Raw genomic sequence first — 21480 nt, forward strand, 5'->3', positions numbered from 1 at the left:
TATCACTGTACCTTTTAAACAAACACAACAAGAGCCACGTGTCATTTACATACCTTTAATGTATATTACAGTCTGTGGTAAAGTTGGCAGCTATATAATAACAATATAAAGGATAATACATTTAATTCTCATATATCAATGCTTCAGATTTTACATTCTTTATGTTCCATTTTAAAATGAGATATTTTCTGTCTGCAGTTTCTTCTAAAAATAAAACATTTGAAGGGCTTTATGAAAAACAACAGGCATCTAAAATTCAGTTGTTTTTTTCTCTCAAAAATATGTCATCATCACAAACTCAAAATACAGCTCTTTGGCTAACTTTCATACATTTTCTTCAACTCACATGAAGAGTAGAAGTGACATTCATCTTCATCTCAAAATAATCCTACAAAGTTCAAAGAAACACGTTCTCAGTTCAGTAACAGAAGCAGGCTAAACTGAACATGTCCCTGATTGGTAGACATTTTAATTAATCAAAACATATAATGAGATGAAATTAAATAAAATGTAATAAGGTAGGGGGAAAAAATCTATGTTCAATCGGGGGGGTTAGTTTTATCAAGAATAGACTGATGTCATTCTCTTTGTCCTAATTGCATCTTCCTCCAACCAACATCCCTTCGTGGTTCAAAATTGAAGAGTTTGCATTACATTGGACTAATAATCAAAGTGTTTATCTGTTGGGAATGCTGCCGGAAAACATTGAAATGTCAAAACGTTAAAAATGATGGTGCCGTTAAGCTCTGATAACAGGATGTAGGATAACTCTACACCTCTGGAAATCATCCACTGCGTCCACTTTTAAAGAATGGATCGAGGTATTGAATACAATCAGGAGCTATGAGCGGGTTACTTAGAGAAAGGCTTGGAGGGAGGATCTGTTAAATGAACTGTGGGCCCTGACCTGACTCATTGATTGGTGATAAATGATGAATGCTGTTTATTCTGTATGTGGATCAGGTACATGGTGTATTGTTTGTCTAGGTTTTTGTTGTTGTTTTTTGTTGAGTCTCTGTTTGTCCTGTCTGGCTAGAGGGGCCTGTTGTCGGATTGTGAACTAATTTTCTCTTTTTGTTATTGTTGAAAAGAAAAAAGAGTAACAGAGAAATATAGCAGCAGGCTGTGATGAAGAAGTCTATGTTGTGAACCCAGTGTGATAATATCATTTCTGCTGAACTGTAAATGTGTGATCAACCACTTCAATTTCAAAAAAGGTCTGAGTTCAGACTGTTGACAGTGAGGTCTGTGGACGACCCCGAGTAACACAGAGGCCGAGATGTTGTTCAGAAAAACTTTATACTGTTGTGGTTGTCAAATGTAACTTTCAATCTCTTTTGGGTTGAAATCTAGAAGTCTAAATTTATTTTAAAGTCTAAGATCTAAACTTTCATCCATACACAAACACATCACTTTCCTTCTGACGTGAATTGTTTGGATGTCAGGTAGGAGGTGATGTGAGACCACAGATAAAGAGTCAAAGGAGAGTCATAAAAAGAAATACAGCTGAATAAGCCAACATAAAAATAAAATGTACATTTATATGAATTCTTATGACCAATTATTTCATCCTCATTGTTCATTTATCCATTTTATATTCATATTTTCCAATATTCTTCTTCACTGCATATATGTCAATGTTAGAGCGGCTGAATGAGAGCTTGGAGCTTCAATGAGTCCTCAAAGCAACAGTGAAGGAGTAAAATAAATAATGTGATGATAAAAAAAAAAAAAAAAAAAACCTACAATTCTTAACTGACATGAAAAATATACATGAAAAATAGACAAATGAATGTACTATGTGCATAAAATATAAATCTATTTTTAAGATACACAATGATAAAATATAACAGGGAAAAATAAAAAAAAGTTATTTTCCTTACATAGCATAGCTTTTCTTATCTTATCTTTTTTATGGCGCTCCTTTGACTCAATACTCAGCTCATTGTTAATATCTTGAGAATTGCCTGCCGTGAATCAGCGCAGTGATCAGTAGTCCTCTCAAACATGCAGGTGATGAGGTCTATTCAAACACACTCTACCTTTGTGAAGCAGATGAGGTTTATGTTTGTATTATAAATGTTCTGAATCATCTTATCAGTGTCCTGATATGAAGTGAAACATGTCTACACATTGACGGTGCTCTTTGAGAAGTGGTCAGCTGTTAAATACTGGTGAACTGCCAGTGAGAGGAAGGTAGACATCAAACCGGTAACATGGTCCTTTAAGTTGCCTCCATGTACTCCATGCTGTCTTCATTTTTCTTGCCTCTTGTCTGAATAAGTAAGCAAGAAAAGTTTGGACTGTGTGACATATGAAGACCTTAAATGACTAAACAGACTTGCCCCTCCGGTCACCTCTATGCTTTAGAGTTTCTAAGACTCGTCTTCGCTGCCCGAGTTGGTCGGCTCTTCTGGCTGGAGCACAGGATTGTGGGAGTGGTTATGCAGATCACCTTGAGTCATCGCTCGCAACTTCCCATCCATACCGAGCTGCATTGGCTGGATCAGGTTGTTCCTGAAACAAGAAATAAATGAAATGTGATGCTGTGTGCATGTCTGTGGTAGTATTAAAAACAGTGTAAGAATTCGTTTTTGAAACAGTGTACAGTACTTGCAACTTGAAGATTCCTATTCTTGTCAACTCATTCATTTAATTTTCAGTCACAATACATTGAATTTTAGAAAATACTGTTTTTATTGATGAAGCAAATTATAGTTAAATTAATCAATTATTGGGCTGCATAGTGGTGGAGTGGTAAGCACTGTTGCCTCACAGCAAGGAGATTCCTCATTCAAATCCCTGTCGGACAGACAGTGGCGGTTCTAGACCACTTTTACTGAGAGGGCCAAACTGGGCCAGTTGTTTTGTCAGAGGGGAACATTAAACCCAGGTGAAAAATAGACAAAGATGATCGCATTTAAAAAAAAAAAAAAAAAAAAAAATATATATATATATATATATATATATATATATTATGCCAAATAATGGCGCACATCATAAATCATAAATACCACCACATAAAATATCATGATTTATATTTGTTTCAGTAACAGTATTTAATACAAGGTTGTGAGTCCGGCTGTTGAGTCAAATACTATGTATGTGTTATGAGGGGGGCTCTTCCTTTTGGAGGGGCGGCCACAGGGGGGACCAAGCTCAGTGTTACAGGGGCACTGGCCCCTGTTGACCCCTGCCTAGAGCCGCCCATGCGGACAGGGCCTTTCTGTGTGGAGTTTGCATGTTCTCCCCGTGCATTCATGGGTTCTCTCCAGGTACTCCGGCTTCCTCCCACCGTCCAAAGACATGCTGGTTAGTTTGATTAGTGACTCTAAATTGCTCGTAGCAGTGAATGTGAGAGGGAGCTGGTTGTCTGTCTCTACATGTCAGCCCTGTGATTGACTGGCGGATAGTCTAGGGTGTACCCTGCCTCTCACCCAATGACAGGCCCCCTGTGACCCCAAATGGAAAAAGCGGAATAGATAATTGATGGATAATCAATTATTTGAAAGTAGCTGTAATAATAATAATAATTTCAATAAATATCTGCGGATCACTTCGAAGCGATTGGTCAACATGTCCTCAATTCCAACTCTTCAAGTTTAGCAGCATATTGTGACCCAAGGCTTCAAAATGAAGAACATTCATGCTCTAGTGCCAGTTTAACATGTGCAGGGTTCAGCAGTCAAGTTAGTAATAATAAATGTCATGTTTTTATTTGTTTTAACTAATAGACTAGCTAGAGCTAAACCTGCACATTCTCAGCGTGTGTGTGTGTGTGTGTGTGTGTGTGTGTGTGTGTGTGTTTGTGTGTGTGTGTGTGTGTGTGTGTGTGTGTGTGTGTTTGCTGCTTTTACTGACCTTGACAGTTTGTCAAACATGTGAACCAGCTTCATGGCTTCAATTTCCTTCTGCTCCTCCGTCATTCCCTCCATGGGGTCTGGCTGCTCTTCTTCTACAACTCCTGTTATCGGGTTTATACTGGAGAGAGACGAGAGAGAGAGAATTAGAGGGAGAGCAGAGAAAAGCATCATTTTTAAATTAAGTCACTGAAATGCAGAGTTAAGTTATCTTTATCTTTATTATCTGTCAAAGCTAAAGAGGGATGCTGGTGTTATAAGATCAACCCATTATGGATTTTCGGGTTACTTATTGTTGTGGATACAAACAGCTGATTGTTTGAGCTGGCAGTAGTACATTTCTCTACATCAGACACTGTTGTATTGGTACTGACTGGGCTTTAGCCTCTCTGTACTCCTCTGTCTCAGAGTCTTCATCTTCAGAGTAGTTCCCTGAGTCTCTGCCCCCCCTCAGGAGTCCTCTGGCAGCCAGCAGACCAGCAGCGTTACCATATCCGGTGTACTTAATGAACCTTGAAACTGGAAGACATACAAACTGTTAATATACTGTAGCAGTTTTGATGTGATATGAAGCCATGCTTTAAGAAATGTACTGAAATCAATTTGAGTTCTTGAAAATGAACAGATTTTTCCTTCACCGCTTTCTTTGCAGAGAACAAACAGGAACTCAGCTGCACAGTCCTTGACATCAGTGTCGATGTGTGTCATCAGACGAACCAGTTTGTTCCTCAGAGCTCCACCCACCTCTGGTCTGTTGATCACATCACGCAGGGGGGGCAGGACCTAAAGCACACATACATACATGATACCTGAGCCACAAAAACACCTTCAGTAATCACACATCTGGCCTTTCTCAAACCGCTCCCTACACCCTCTCCCTACACTCCGTTTGCACGCTCATATGTAGGGTCCATCACGTAAAGTGCCGTCCAAATCCGCTGAGTGTTGAGTCGGAGTGGGTTGTTAAACCCTTCAAGAGTGAGTCTGCACCGCTGCTGACTTGTTGAACATCTTTAACGTGGGTTATTGTTTGTCTCTGGAGTCGCTCTATAAATGGAAGTTCTATGTGATTACCAATACACAGCTTTATATAAGACACAAATGAATATCATACTGATGTTGTAAGTGTCAAAGTTTACATCTCATTTACCATTCTAGCCGTGGAAATGGCGCATGTTTATTTGGTTTAACCGTTTTAATATTCAGTGACTTCTTATCATCTTAGAAAAATCAGATTTAAAAGAAAACAATGCCACCAAAAAAAATAGTTTTTTCTCATTAGATGGAGTCTTTTTAAAGAGTCTGTCTCGCTGTTATTTATGTAGCTATTATTATTTGAGTGACATGAAACCATGGTAACCTAAAGTTGGTATATGTAATGGACTAAGGTGCACTCATTTGGCACAATTAAAAAACTGTACTGAACACTACTTGTGCCTGCATCAGCATTAGGACAAACTATCATTACTCTGTTTAAAATCCTTTATTCTTTAGTAAACAAACTTCTAGATTTCAGTAAAAATGCCACCAAATATTGACTTTACTGTGTTTCTGTGTTGTGTGTTCACACTGGTCACCACTTGGCGCTCGCAAAAAGCTATGAACCGCAATGCTTGATGGTATATACTAGCTTGAAGAGTGACCACCTTTTGTACACTACTTTTCACAATGTATTGTGGGATGCAATGAGTTGGAATATACAGGATACGATAATGCATACTCAGTATTCAGTCACCACTAAAAAACAGCATATTGACTATATAGTGAGGAGTGTGTGATTTCAGACAGTGTGAGTTAGGAGGGACAGGTTAGAGAAAGGCCTTGCTTTGTCTCAGTCCAGGGCTGACCTTTGACCTGAGGAACTTCCTGGTCTCTCGGTGGATGCGGGCGCTCTCAGTCAGCAGGTTCAGTGAGGGGAGGAGGGTCTCCTTCAGCTTATGTCCCTGCAAAATGGACAAACAAACTGTTATCATTTCATCAGCAGAGTTTCATCAAACACGTCCATGTCAGTTTTTGAGAAATAATCCAGAGTTAACAGACGTTGATAAACATGATTAGATACCTAGTGAACTGTTTGGATAATATTATTCAGCCAATATGGGACTGTCACAAATATGTATCATCAGCATATATACGTTATCAGATTTGATACGTTTATTTAACACAGTCATACCAGTCCAAGCTTACTATATAAAACATTGATTTTTGTCCATGCTTGAAAATTGTCTACAAATGTATAAATGTGTAATCACTGTTTTTTGTGTGTGTGTTTGTGCCACTTTTAGTGAACAATCTGGATAACTGGTTTAAAGTATTTTCCTTGTTATGTTTTCTTCCATACATTTGTCCCTGTTTTGCTGAATCTGTGTGTTTTAAGTGTCTTTTGTACGAGTTTTATTTACCTAGGCTGAGTCAGCTTTTCTTTTCTTTTTTTGCTGAGTTAGATTATTGTTTGTATGATGTTTTTGTTGTTTTGCTCTTGTTCATCATGGCTGTGGTTTGCAGGCTGAACAGGAAACATTTCTCTGACTTGATGTTGAACTCCTACCCTCCTAACTTTGAACAAGACCTACAAACCTATACATGTAATACGTTACTTTCCACCATTCTTTCACAGGAACATTTAGTACACTGATTATTATTGTATTAATAAAATAGTCAGCTGCATTTGTCAAAATGTATAAATATTCTTTTAACATGTGGAATTTTTCAGAATTGAAACAAAAAAACCTGTTCTCTTTGTACTGTTAAAACCATGTTAACTCATCAGTAACGTGACGACCCTGAGGTTGTCCTGTATAGCTGTGTGATCTGTTCATCTAGAGTGCTGTTTTCCTGGTTGCCTTTAGGTGGAGTGAAGGCCAGGGTTATCAGAGCGGATTCAGACCACCCAATCTCCCAGGTTCACCTGTATTTAAGAAGGCTGCAGATTGAGCATTCTCTCTGACTCTCAGACATCGAGGGGACACAGCAGCTCTCCATCTGATCCTTTTGACTCTTGACTCTTATTCTTGACACACACTTCAAGATACACTCTCCCATACACTCATGACATTACGTTAATGTTTGAATTAAAACCCTGTGAATGTGAAGTTTGTGTGAGCTTCCTCTTTTGTTGTAAGTAGGAGCCAACTTGTAACAGTTAACAAACAGCTCCCTCTAGTGACGAAGTCTCAGATTATATATCACAGTAATTTATCCATCTGCCTTTTTCATTTAATCCCAAAGAAAACAAGCCATGTATGCTTTTTACTCAAAAATGTATTGTATCAATTTTAATATACTGCATTGTAACCATTGTTTAATGTCATTCATGTTTTTTTTAAAACACCCACAACGCTGAATCTTGTCTTACCCGGTCCAGTCTTTTCTCCATGAACGCCGTCAGCATGCTGACAGCGTCCATGTTGACGCCCATGTACTCAATGGAGCCGTGTTGCACTTTGGGCATCAACAGGACATCCAAACACGTCAGAGGGAGGTTACCTAGTAGGTTTACAGTATGGCTGTGGAAAATAGAGCAGGTGGTGTTACTGGAGATGCTTTTATTAGAAACAGACACACAGGTTAAGAATGTTTGTTACTACCTGTGAAACTCCTCGGTGCGCTCCTCTCCGTCTGCCAGGCTCATCAGACAGTGTCTCAGTATGGCACCTAAATGTCTGTACTCTGCTGCCTCCTCCTGCACACAAACAAACATGTGTTGTTCACATGCTATAAGGACAACCCTTATCATCAGTGTTATTCTGTTAGAATAAGATATTTTTTTCATGCATGTTTGTGTGTAACAGGCAGATGAAACTGATTAACATTGTGTCATTTTTTGTTATTTAAACAGAGGAAGTAAAACCCTTCATAGGACAGCATAAACATTTCAGGTATGATCATCACAAACAGCAGCCAGATATAAGATGAACTCTCTAAGGGAGAGGTAGGGGTAGGTGACTGTTAGAAATAGGTCATTGATGATGACATCATAAATTGGGCAAACTCTTCTCCAGAGAATGAACTCTTGTGTCTTTTATAAAAAAAATAGTACAGGCAAAAGTACACATTACTAGATAAACAGAATATGGTATTACAATATAACTTTACATAACCATTAAGCAAGAGACTCAGGAAGAACATTAAAAAAGACAAGAATGGAGACTAAATAAAATACATAGGATCCCCTCAGTAATTCATTCATATGAACATGTGCTGATATGTGAATTATTTTTTATATAAAACAAGTAGAGTGATCTATGATTCTAATTAATCCTACTTTTAACATAAGTCAGTTTCTGTCAATTTAATATCACATTGTGCTTCTTTATCATAGAAAATGATCTGGCTGTTTTTTTTGTTTTTGTTTTTACAAAAGTTAGATTCAGATTAGTTCTTGAAAAATCAATATTTCAACCAGCATAATTAAAGTACACACTTTTTGGGGGCAATTCTCATCCAGACAGCCCACTATGACATTTAAAGGTATACGTTTAAGACAACTAGTAAGTGTCTTTAGTAGAGTTTTAATAGTAGCCCACAAACTTGAAACATATGTTCAGTGAGAAACAAATGCATCTTGTCTTCCTCTTACTCGTAACAAACTGTGCATAATGGTGATTGTTACATTTTAAACAGGCTAAATTATTGATATGGTAGCAGTGAATTTGTAGAAAATCTTCAATTCAACTGAAATATTGTAGAGTCAGAATCGATTCCTACTTCAACTGAATTTTTGATTCCCAGTTTTTTTTGTTTTTTTTAACTTAGCGGCAACAAACTTGAAACCGAAGTACACATCCCCATGAAGTCTGACTAATAATGACACCTCTGGGCATCCAAATGTCACAGGACCCAGAAATATGGTAAGCAAACATTTTGATATGTACTATACTAGCACATTAAACTTAAAAAAGGAGCCTGATTTTCTTCAGTACCTCGTCCACCTTGCGCTTGGCTGTGTCAAACGTGATATTGAATAGTATCTTCAGACTTTCCATGGCAAGTTCTGTCTGCTCTCTGCTCAGCAGGGGCATTTCTTCAGGTGGGACCCCCTCAAACCCGGCCCGGGCTGTCTCCAGCGAATCCGGCCAACACAGACCAAGTGTGGCATCTAACTGGTTACCTGGAAAATATACAGGACAGGAAAGATGTCATCTTTTAACTTAGCTTAATTATGTGTGATAACTCTTCACAGGGCCCTTTTAAAGATTTATCACAGGTTGTTTGACTTCCCAGGCTTTACAAACATCTGTGAATTAGAGGGTTAGTTTTCTCTCAGCGTTAGTTACTTTTGAGACTAGTAACCTACAGAGATGAGGTTGGTCCTCCGGGTCAGAGGAAATCATTTACCTAGCAGCCTGATGCCGTGAAGCTCCTGAGCCAGCAGTGCCCTCGTGTCCACTCTCAAAGCCGTCAGCAGGAAGGTGAGACGCAGGTCAAAGAACCGCACCTGGACAGAGACATCAAACACATGAAAGAGAACTTCCTACATGCTCTATCAAACCCCTGCAGATGATCCAAAACACAGAAGCACGACTGGTCTTCAACCTTCCTAAAAGAGCACATGTCACTCCGCTGTTTATCTCCATACACTAGCTCCCAGTTACTGCTCACATCAATTTATAACTCAGTCAAAAAACATCTCCTCCTTACCTAAACTATATCATCCAGGTCTGAACTCCCATCCCCTACGCTCTGCCAATGAAAGGCGTCTGATCCAACCTTCACTACAGGATCCTAAGTCTAGACTCTTCTCCTCTGTCGCCCCCCGGTGGTGGAACGAACTTCCAAACGCCATTCGATCTGCAGAGTCCCTCTGCACCTTTAAGAACAAGCTAAAGACCCAGCTCTTTCATGAACACCTACGCACTTTGTGATATTAATAATGATGATATTGATGATGATGATGACCATGGTTTTGTTTGGTAATGATGATTTTAGGATGGTTTTGATGAGAACTCTCAAGAACAGCTGTTGTGCTTTGGCTCTGTGCACTGCTCAGTCGGCACCTGTGTGTCTGATCGGACTTAAAGCTGTTCGTCTGCACTTACTGACTCTGTTTACTCCTCTCTAGATCCTTGCTTGTGTTGTTCTCACTCTCAGATGTATGTAGATTTGGATAAAAGTGTATGCTACATGAATTGTAGAATTGTAGAGATCAATATAAATATTAAGTACCAAAAGCAAGCATTGGCTGCTTGGCCAGTCTGTGTATATAGTTCTTTGGAGAGCCCGATGATTTTTTCAACAAATATTGAAACAGCTGCCAATACAGTAAAGATATAATGGAATGCAACTAAACGTTTCCATGTCTACTGTGCAGCGGATTCTTTTTTTTAAACAAATATTACTGTGCAAAAGCAGCCAGAGAGCTGTTTCTAACACCATGAGTTTATCAATGTAGATATTTAACAGTATTATACGTGATCAAACATTTATAACGTGGACAAACCACCAGTCAGCTGTTGTGCTCTGCGACATGGGCTACAGACAGATGCTGTGGCGATGAAAACATTTCTAAATCACCCCAAGTATTGTTTTCGGCACTATATATTCTGTTCAAAGTTTTCATATTGGCATAAAATCAAAAAGGAAATTGTGTTGTTCGGCTTTTTGAGTGCTGTGTTAGCTGCAAATATGTGTGACTTTATCTCAAAGGTTCTGCTCAGAGGTTAACTGAAAAAGGGTTTTAAAAGCAATGCTTGTCCCTCACAGAGAAGAGGAACAGCAACACCCTGGACTTTAACCAGAACCCAGTTATCACACTGGTGCCTTCATTTGGAAACTGAAATGATACACTTCATGTTTCAGTGTTACTTGGTCTTCACAAAAAGATATTTATATTCTAACAATTGTTTTTGAATGCAACAGCAGAGACATTTAGGTTTTATTATCAACATAACAGAAACAGAATTGTTTGAGGCACAATCTTACCCTCAAATAGATAAAGACGTGATTTTGTCAGGTTAACACTCACACTACTGCTTATTCAAACATCAACAAAGAGTTCCTGGTATCCATACCTCGTGGTTCCAGGTGGGATCATGACTCTGCTTCAGCCTCTCTGCCACACCCTTTATCAGCTGCAAATCTGCTGCCACCACCTGAAATCCATCCATTAGACATCCCCATCAACGCATTAGTCCATAAATTCAGCCACACATTCATTGATACATTAATAAATGTAGCTCTGCATACTGACCTGTCCTGTCTGGTTGTGCAGCAGGATGTTACAGATAGACTTCAGAGCCTCAGAGATCACTTCCTGGTCAGCGTTTTCTGAAGGTTGAGAGGTTTCCTTTCTCACCTCCTCTTCCTCCCCTCCCTCACCCTCCTCTGGGAAGAGAAAGGTCAGCAAAGTAGAGTCATACATCAACCTATATTTAGAACATTTTACTCATAAAAAGTGAAGGGACTGCTAATTGCCTTATTATTCTTTCTTTGTTCATTAGGATGTAGAGAAAGAAGATGATTTCATTTTGCTCTCAGTAATCAGAGTAAGTCAAAGCTGAATCAAGATACAATTCATGAGGTATGATTAAATCATCGTTGTATTGTTCACCAATGTGTCCACTTGGTAACATAGTTTTACAAACAAGAGACAGTGAACGCTTCCTGGTTTAAAAAAGGAAGCATACTGTATATGGAAGTGTCCTGAACCTTCTCTCTTACAGGGATCGTTTTGGCTTATCTTCAAGAAGTACATTTCGTTTAATTTTTTTTTTCCACTAGCTAAAATTAGAATCCAAATGATGTCACAGTTGCCTTGAATTACTGACGCAAGCCAAGCTAGCCCTGACTCTTGTTTAAAACTCTCTCCACTTCCCTCCTGCTCCATCCTCTAACCCGAAATGCTTCTTCATGTCAGAAAAAAACAACAACATGGTGATGGCCAAATTGACAAACTGAAGACTTACTGTAAGTCAGCAGCTCACTAAGGAAAGGGTGATGTCGCAGTGACTAAATCATCAAATACAGTTTTTTATTTCTCATAGTTTGCATGTCTGCTTTTTGGAAATTTGAAATTTCATGTCATGAAACAGAGCCATATTGATGTTTGTACATCATGTCCACACAGGCTTCATAGGATAACCATACGCTTCATTCGTCCATCTGTGTCTACTCATGCTGTTCAGGGACAGTACTGAGCCTAGGTCACCCATAGTTTAAGCTGCGTTCAGAGCCAAATACAGAATCCCAACATTGTAAAGTTGTAAAACTAGATAAACATTTTTGCTGAATTGAGGAAACATGCTTCGGATTCAGAAAGTGGAATGATGTATTTGAAAAACAGGGGATTCAAGGGCCTTTCATGGGAGAAACAACTGAACAGGAGCGGCACAAAGTGGACTTACCTTGGCCCTCCACCTGCTGGGTGCACTCAGATATGGCAGAACTTTCAACAGCGATGCCAGCGTAGCCGGCGAGCGTGGACATGGCAGAGTGGCTGATGAAAGGATTCAGGCAGTTTTTGTCTCTGGACAGGATTCGAACTGTTTCTAAGCAGGCCAGCTGACAGGAAGGTTGCAACTCCCTGTTCAGGAAGCCAAGGACCAACTCACCCAGACGCTGTGATGCAGAAAATATGTCAGGTTAGACCTCAATGTATTCATCAAGATTTCTGTGTATTTATTTTGGGGTTTTGTTCTTTATATGGTGCACAAGATTTGATGCAAAGTGCATAATTCTGTTATTGCAAAAGTAACACTGCTTACATCAGTGTTTCTCAAATTGGGGTACGTGTACCCCTAGGGGTACATGACAAATGTCATTTAAAAAAAAGTGTAAAAGCCAAATGAATGATTTATAGGAAAATACATACACTGATTCAAGACAACTTAATTAACAGCACATGTTCTCTGTGCAACATCAAATAGGGCACTATTTCCAACTTGAGGATAATGTGCAGAGCCGCTTCAACCAGAGGGCCTCCCGCCTGTTGACGTGAATTGTTCAGCGAGCAAGCACGTACGTTTGCATGCTAACAAGAGCTCGGCCAGGAAGATAAAAATGAACAGGTTGTTGAAACGAGGTAGATAAAATCAGTTGGGGAAAATGAGGTGGAAGACGAAAAATGTTCTTGGCCGGACAAGGGAGTACTTGGCTGAAAGAAATTCTGAAAGCGTGTACACAAGCCAAAAAAGTTTGAGAATCCCTGGTTTACATCATGGTATTACACATCACAAACACTGTGAAAAAGAGCAGTCTCATACACTTGACTCCTTACATAAACTCCCTCTCAATCTGTCAATCTGTGAAACGTATGCTATGTTCAGTTTTAATATTATAAAAAAAACTGCAATGAAAAACGAATGAATTTTTCAGCAGTATGAGTCTGTGAGTTTTAATCTCTTGACGTGATGCATCATTTTCTCTGCAGCAGGAGCCGTGTACTCGCAGAGTATAAGCTGCATTTAATCTGTTCCCTGTCTGACTATTTTACATACATTATGAATTATCTATGACACAGAGGCCCTTCGAGAGGGAATATGAGGCTTAAAATAGGACTTTGTGAATCTCTGTCAGTAAAGGGACATTTCAAACAGTTTCAGAGTCACCTGTGATTTCTGGCTGATGTTGAGCCCAGGTGCAGGTGGCTAACTCTGACACTGATAAATATGTCTGCTGAGCTGTCTTGCATAATGTCTTCCTGCAGTCGGAGTGCAGATATGCTAAGTTTGTGCACATGGCTGTAGGATAATGAAGACACGCAAAAGCACATAAGCTGCACCTGAACTAATCTTAACCCTGGAAGATACTTAGCGAGCCTTTTTGCCTCTAGACTCAAACCAGTGGACTCACACCGTCTGTGAGAGCGGGGCAGAAAGTTGCGTGTAACAACACTTCACGTTCTCTTTACTGGAAGGGCACCTGGAGGGCACTAACACGTTTTTACATGTTAGGCCAGAGCAACGGGCAATTTTTTTTTTCTTTTGACTTTCAGGCAAGGTAACATGGTTAGTGTCCTGTCCCTGGCTATTATGACGGTTTAGACTCACAAACTTTTCTTCATTTGTCACTTTAACAATGTGTTAAGATGGGGGGTAAAATGACCAGCTTCTATAAGTGGTCTATTTTTAAATATATAAAAGGGTTGGTTACCCTAACCCTATAAACAATAGAACATCCTTCTCCAGCTTTCTTGGTTCGTCTGACTTGTTCAGTTGTGATGATTTGGGTTTTGATGTCACTTTAATCCTTTGCATGACCTATTGCATTAGTTCCCAACCTGGGGTCCGGGCCCCACTCAGGGCTGCATCAAAGATCTCAGGGGGTCACCAGACATTGTCTGCTTTGAGGTTGTCAAAATTAGATTTGTACATATGAAGTAAAATCAGGATAATACTCTGACTGGATAGTTTTTACAAAGGTCTTTTCTGTTTTGGGATTTTATCGGTGAAAACAATTGAAATTGTTTTTAATTTTTGACATATCACTTTTTCCATGTGGTCCTAATGGGCTTAACATTTTTCTTTGAAAAAGCAAGTGCCGTCTTAATTTATCAATTTCTTAATTTCCTTGAATCATCCCCATTTTACAACATGATAGTGATTTTTTTGAATGTGGGGAAATAAGCCATTTTTTTATTAAATCTCTGATTAACTCTGGGTTTTGTTTTCAGAGAGAAGCAAACAATGTTGCTCTTTGCCAATTCAAACAGAAGAGTAGACTTAACACATGTTCTACACATTTTAACTTTCTGAAAAGCTTGAGGCTCAAAAGAACACCTTCATTTCTTCTTTTGCAAAAAATCTTGATCAACCACAATAACGGACTAAAAAGGAAACCATCAGGAGAAACTTGTTTCAACTCAAGACATGAAGTAAGGGTCATTTTATGAACAGAAGGAAATATATTGGAGTCAATGTTGAGATTGAAGGGTTAGTTATACCTCTCTGTCCTGCTCCTCCTCTGTGCTGAATGTGAAGCACTGGTTCATCTAAAGGAAGGAAAAGGCACATTGAAAAAGCAAAACAAAGATATACGCAACAAACATTAGAGAGACGAAGAGAATAAGGAAAACACTTGGAAGACATTTTGTCAAGCAATCTTGTAAATGTGCACTATTTTACACATAATTATTATGGAATGGGGGGGGGGGGCGGCTTTAACATGTCCATGTTATTTCCAGCTGTCAGCATTTCTTTTAAAATGTGTCAGCTGACAGTGCATCACAACTCTGACATAGGAAAGACTTAACATAACGACAAGTTGCTTAAAATTTCCACTTGAACAAGTTTTAGAGGGTCTGAAAATATATTTTTCTATTTGACAAAGTATTAAAAAAGAAAAACTTTAAAACTATTTGAAACTAAAACCCTAACCCTTTTAAAAACAGAGCTATATAGAAGCATTAAACAAGTCTACATCTAATTTACCGTTGCATTGTTTTGTCTTGTTCACTTGGGGTCAGCAGAACAGAAATACATTTACATATTTTATAATAGAGTTTCCTGCCCACCTGCCACCTGACAGAAAAATATATAAGCATGAATTGTTGTTGAGTTGTTTTGTGTCAAATATTCACTTTCCTTTACGTCTTGTTTGTTCTTCATCTGTCTCATTAGCTTCTAACTGCTGCACTATGTTCAGCAGCTTGTCTCTAACTGTGTCTGTGTACTGTTTGGAGCAGGGAGTAAAGCATGTGTACCAGAGACTTAAAAAAAGGATCCTTACTGTTGTTTGAAACAAGACTGGTGACAATCGAGTATTATGAGTCGAAAAAATAAATAAGCTAAAAAGATTTTTAAAATGCAAACATTTAGGTACGTCTTCGTATGAACTTGTGATTTTTACTACATTAAAATATGTCATAGAGGTCAAACTGTCCAGGTGAAAAGTCTGCATGATATTGGAAAAGTACGAGTCGAATTTGCGATATAATTATTATGATGTGAAGTGAGATAAATCAACAAACATTTATGAGCCATATCACAGTTTCTATGTCCATGTCTTAACACAATACCTCTGCTTCAAAAAGTTCCTCCTCAAACAATCTGAAAAGCAGTTTTTTCTTTTCACCGCTTGATTGGCACCTGTTAATCTGTGGCTATCAGATAGCTTGAGCTTCATCTGAAGGCATTAAAATGGTATCAAAACATGACCATTATACCCATCGATTCAATTCGATATTGATCAATATGAGTCAATGTTGATTATAGATGACAGAGTCTGATATTCGTTAAATAAAAATGTGTGCAATATTGGTATTGGTTAAGAAAAAACTGATCCCACAATGAGCATCCAATCAGAATCCAGAATTTTCAGTGATAATAATGTATGTTAAAAACTCTAAACATTAAAATAACACATTCAGTCCAAATGAAGTCATTCATTGTGCATTGTTGCATCCCTTCCACTAATCTACATCTGTGCAACCGGGTTCTTAGAATGAATGAGAGCAGACTAGCTAACAGCAGAGAAACACCTGAACATACTGGGGCAGGTTTATCAGTAAAGAAAGACGATGCAGATTAAGCAGCAGAGTCTCTGCAGCACTAAGCTCCTCTTCTCAGAGAGCTCTGAGCTACAGTAGGATTTGACGGGCCTGTAGAAGACTATTTGTGTATCACTGAATCTAATCCTATTGCCTTCATGATCGACTCCCACACAGCTAAAAGTCTCTTAGGAAGCAGGGCTCACCTGGTGCTAGCGGACGGCTAGTGGCAAATTAAGCACACAAAGCACACTTTCTTTGAAGTGGAAGGCTCTATTTTCTTAAACGCAACTCTAACAAAGATCACTCCCTGTCATGACAAAGACAGGAAATCCTGTGGTCAATAAGTTCACATATTGATACATCTTTTTAAGTTATACTACATGCTAAAATAATTGCTGATAATCTGGAAATTTTACAAATATGCCATAACCGTGAATTTGTTATGGATCCTCAGATCAATGTAAATAATTCAAATAACACTTTTTTTTGGTGGGATCATCACTACATTTTCATCAGCATCTACCTGTAAATGAAAATCTAATGTTGAGCCTCAGGAAACACCATGACCATCGCTGTTAATAAGATGAAGCATATAGTTGTTGCGATGGTTACACAGGGTTATTACTGAAAGCGCCTGGCTGAGCTCTTAGTGGGAACTGAAGTTTAATTAGATGCAGGATGTCTCATGGATCTGTGCGACCTACTTTCAATGTGTTTTTCTCCTTCACACTTTTTTTCACGCTGCAGTTTCGACCTATATAATAGTAAAACGTAAGAACAAGTTTGAAGTTCACATAAGAAGCAAGGTTGCACAGGCTATTTCACATGCTTGTTTCACAAAATGAACAGGACTGATAATATTATTACTGTGCTTTAAGCAAGTGGCAACCTCCAATAATGAAAAATGAAGCTGATGCGGAAGTGCAAAATCCTGCAGTTCATAGAGGGTCCGCAGCATGAGGCTGGCTTCAGAAGTACCACGAGTCACATACAAACCCAGTACAAAAAGTCCGTTTTTACAGCAGAAATGAACTTCTTTACAGCCTGGTTCAAAACATGAAATAGATCTGATTAGCTCATGTCTCTTTCGGCACACACCGTACATCGGTTGAATTATTGAAACTCATCTGTTTTGATTTTATGAAGGATAAACGTCATTTTCAATAAGGCACGGAGCTGACCTGATTGACAGGCAGACGCGATGTAACAGCTTGTCAAGAGGCTTAAAAACCCGCCTGTCATTAGGTTGACTGAAAGTTAGGGTGAGACAGCATTTCCAGCATGGCAACAGCCAGCGATCAGACTCCAAAGCCCCCTGCAGGAACAGATGATGGGTGACGTCGCTAAGGCTTCGTCCATTAATATTCAAAGTTTAGAGTTTTTAAGATGGATTCACAGGAGTAAATAACAGCTCATTACTGTCAACAATGCATCAGTAGGATGACGTCTCCATATGTGCACACACATTTTTTATATTTTATATCGTCTACCAATATGGTTGAATTTCATGTTTTTTTTATTTTTTCATAACAACTGTTTTCATAAGCATTAATGTGTTTCCACTTAGGCATTGTTAGTGCTGTTGCCTCACAGCGAGGAGGTTCTTGGTTCGAATCCCTGTCGTACAGGGCCTTTCTGTGTGGAGTTTGCATGTTCTCCCTGTGCCCGCGTGGGTTCTGTCCAGGTACTCCTTCTTCCTCCCACAGTCCAAAGACATGCTCGTAAAGTTAGTTGGTGACTCTAAATTGCCTGTAGGTGTGAATGTGTGAAGCTAGTTGTCTATCTCCATGTGTCAGCTCTGCGATTGACTGGCGGATAGTCCAGGGTATACCCGCCTCTCACCCAAGCTGGGATCGGCTCCAGAACCCCACTACCCCGAACAAAAAAAGGGGTATGGGATGATGGATGGATGTTTCAACTTAAAGCTGTAAGGAACTTTTGGTTTGTGTTGATTTTGGCGCCCCCTGTGGACAAAGCGATACATCTGCTCCGTCTGATCTTGTACATGTGTAAAAATACATACAGGTATAGAAGAAGAAGAATCAAATCATTATAGTAATGGTCTTGTTTGCTTTGTAGATTCAATTTTTTCATATTCAATTTAAAACTCCTCACATGAGATGTTTTTTACAACCAAGTTTTTCCTATACACTTTTATTGTCTATGAAGATTTTTCTTTTATCATTATGACTGGTCCAGTTTGGAGACGAGAGCAGTCTTAATGTTATAATGCTCTTTTTAGTATTTCAACATATACTAGAAAACGTTTTTCCTTCATAAACAACTGGAGGTGAGATTATTCAGAGTTGTTCTATTCAGACTTTCATTACTAGACTCACAAAAACTTTTAAAAATCTGATGTATAGCCAATTTAAAAAAATGTCTGCACTGCTGATGTAAGACGCAGTTGCAGCACCAGAATTCCAGATAATGTTTAACTGTAAATGTGGCAGATATAGGAGAGTTGCATGTCAGTAGACCTGTTTACACCTGGTACCAACCAGTGGGCAGCCTTTACTACAGGTGTAAACACACCCAGGACGCACTGAGGACGCATTGACATCCCATCACTCAGGGCACATATGGAGCTGCCCTGGGACCCATTTGTCCTCATTCATCTTACACTTTGCAAACTTATCCTGGGACCTCCCGCACTCCTTGTACCCATGGCAAAGAACTTCTTACTTTTAACTGCAATTAGCAAATGCCTTCCATTTTGACATTTTACCTGAGACTGAAGAGAACTCTCATGTTAATGGTAGCTACAGGAGCGATTGAAGCTCCAAAACATTATTATCAAATTTAACATTAAATTAAGTTTTCAAACATCTTCAACCAAATCAGTCAAATGAATCCATAAAATTGATTTATCAGCCAACTCTCAATGACTGGCTGATTCGTTGCTATTTCAACATATTATCAGAATTTAGAAAGTGCTCTGGTTTTGATCATTGGTAGAAATAAAGGCTTAAATTACACAAACAGGACTAAAGTTGTAATAAAGCATAATGATGAATGACTTGAGTTAAAATGTGGTTACAGTTTCTGTGCTCACTTTAGTTTTTTCCAAAATTCATGGTGCTTGAAAAAGACAAGTTCTAGGCGTATAAGTAGCTGGTTAAGTGCACATCACATGCGTAGGCTGATCCCTCACTGCAGTTAGATTCTGACTAGAGCTGTAACACTTTAGTTTGAATAAACTGCGTTTTCTGAGTCATCACAACATGAAAATGTGCGACAACATCGCAAACTGCAATGAAATGCAATAAAGAGGAGACCCAGTTTGTCCACATGTGCCACATTCATACTGAGAAAGTGAACATTTGAACAATCAAAGGAAGCTCTGGCTGAAAGGGCTTAATTCTGACCCAGGTCCTGTCTCCCTCTCATGATCTTTCCAGTCTGTCTCCTGCCTGTCAATATCTGAAATAAACATCCATAAAAAAATACACCTTGTTATTCTTTTATGATACACCTGTTCAGTCAGGAACATTTAATGCTCTGTCATCTGAATTATGTACAAATGAGACTGGAAACACAATAGAAGAAGTACTTAGCAACTGTGACCAGATTACTTCTACACTAATTTTAGAGAGACAGTGTCGGGCCTTACAGCGCGATGAAGGCCAGCGATGACTGATCAATTGTGCATCACAGTGGTTTTAACACTCATTCTAAAAAAATGACTTTGAAAACTGTAACCTCACGTTCGTAAATAGCCTAGTGTTATAAAGTGGTAGTATGTCAGGGTTTTGTTTACAGCTTTTTTTTTGCTGCCCCCAAGTGGCAAGAACTATAATGCAGCTTTGAAAGTGGTTTAGTTAAAAACATTCAAAGTTTAATTTTGAAATCTTCAGTTTTCTCTCGTAGGCTTATCATAAATAATCATCTGTTAATCCAGGGCAAATTGTGTAATACATAATTAGCTGCAGGACACTTGCTATTGGTTAGGCTAATGCTTATTAACAGAGGTGATGCTTTCTATTCTGCAAGGTGATGCAATAATTAGGATCTAAATTGTGCTTGTAGCTGACCTAAAGGTAATTAAACAATGATGACAAACTTAATGTTTTGATAAACAGCTCTCTTCTAATGATGTTTACCTCCTTGTTGTAGCTCTGTAGAGCTTTCAGAGCAGCGTCCTGCTCCCCCGTCTCCATTTGCTCAATGGTGACATTTAAATCCATCTTCATCGCCATTAAACTCTGTAGCTTTCCTCCTGAATCACCGTCACACCAGGAGCCTGTGTGTGTATGAGTGTGTGCGTCACTTTGACACTCAGATATACAGTCCACGCTTTGGTTCGTCTCCACCCACAGCTGACTGCATGGTGTCTGAACCCCCACCGGCCGGCGAGAGGCGATTAACCGAGAGGATTAGTGCGAGTCAAGTGCTGCGTTCAGGTGTCACAGGGAAAGACGGAAGGAAGTGCATATCCATTTCATTTTTCACAATAATAACAAAAGTTTTGCCTTGATTTTTTTACATTTTTATATTAGACATTTTCAGTATTGTGTAAAGTAAAGAAAAACACCATAATTGCTTTTGTTCAAATAGAAGATCATTCTTACGGAGCCCTGGAGGTGACATGGATGGGCTCCGTACATTCTCCAGCAACAAATGAAAATATATTTTGAGTGAGTCAAACCAATTTGAAAACTGTAATTGTGAAGGATGACTCAAAAATCAAAGCCCTAATCAGTCATTATTTTTAATATCAATGTCCATATTCAACATCAAAATACATCAAAACACTAAGGCCTAATAGGCTGAGTAAAGTTTTAACTATTCATTATTTTCACATAAACCTTAATGCTGCCTTAGATCAAATATTTGACTAACTCCTTTACTTAAAAAAAGATTCAACATTTACACCTGTTACCAACTTTTTTATAATTTAATTTTGTATTCAAATAGGCTATAAAAAATGCATGAATGGGAGTAAAGTAAACTGTTTTCAGCATGTACATTATTGAGAGAGTGTACACACTTCCTGGAAGCCTCTCAAATTGGTTATGCTTGTAAATGCCAACACCTACTTTTCTATAGGCTATATGCATTAGTCTACACTCTGTTTGCATTTACTCAACAGCTTTTCTCCTATACCTGGTTTCTACACCAGATTGATAAGTGAGGGCCAGTATCTTTCATGGCTCCAGAGGTGGAGTGGGTTGTATTTGATCACCTGTTGAA

At 38.8% G+C, this 21480-nt stretch overlaps 1 protein-coding gene across 1 annotated transcript; it reads right to left on the minus strand.

The window, feature by feature from the left end:
• Nucleotides 1-41: 41 nt before the first annotated feature.
• ric8a (RIC8 guanine nucleotide exchange factor A) lies at nucleotides 42-20675 on the minus strand. The gene is made up of 15 exons (XM_061036445.1): nucleotides 20391-20675; nucleotides 14740-14787; nucleotides 12203-12416; nucleotides 11050-11183; nucleotides 10871-10951; nucleotides 9198-9297; nucleotides 8783-8970; nucleotides 7448-7542; nucleotides 7216-7366; nucleotides 5708-5803; nucleotides 4499-4643; nucleotides 4235-4379; nucleotides 3862-3981; nucleotides 2358-2517; nucleotides 42-2275 (listed from the first exon to the last, which is right to left on the minus strand). The coding sequence occupies exons 1-14, from the start codon at nucleotides 20484-20486 to the stop codon at nucleotides 2376-2378; spliced, it is 1755 nt and encodes a 584-aa protein (XP_060892428.1). The 5' UTR covers nucleotides 20487-20675; the 3' UTR covers nucleotides 42-2275; nucleotides 2358-2375.
• Between the last annotated feature and the right edge of the window lie 805 nt (nucleotides 20676-21480).

This window comes from Labrus mixtus, chromosome 4, assembly GCF_963584025.1.
Source record: "Labrus mixtus chromosome 4, fLabMix1.1, whole genome shotgun sequence".
In the NCBI taxonomy this organism is placed as follows: Eukaryota; Metazoa; Chordata; class Actinopteri; order Labriformes; family Labridae; genus Labrus; species Labrus mixtus.

What these genes read in the sequence shown, in the direction of transcription:
- ric8a (XM_061036445.1), bottom strand. Translation starts at nt 20,486, where the DNA reads ATGGCGATGAAGATGGATTTAAATGTCACCATTGAGCAAATGGAGACG. An exon ending in TACAGAGCTACAACAAGGAG is followed by an intron (nt 14,788 to 20,390) that starts GTAAACATCATT and finishes TCCTTCCTTTAG; the next exon opens with ATGAACCAGTGCTTCACATT. An exon ending in CCAAGCGCAAGGTGGACGAG is followed by an intron (nt 7,543 to 8,782) that starts GTACTGAAGAAA and finishes GTTTGTGTGCAG; the next exon opens with GAGGAGGCAGCAGAGTACAG.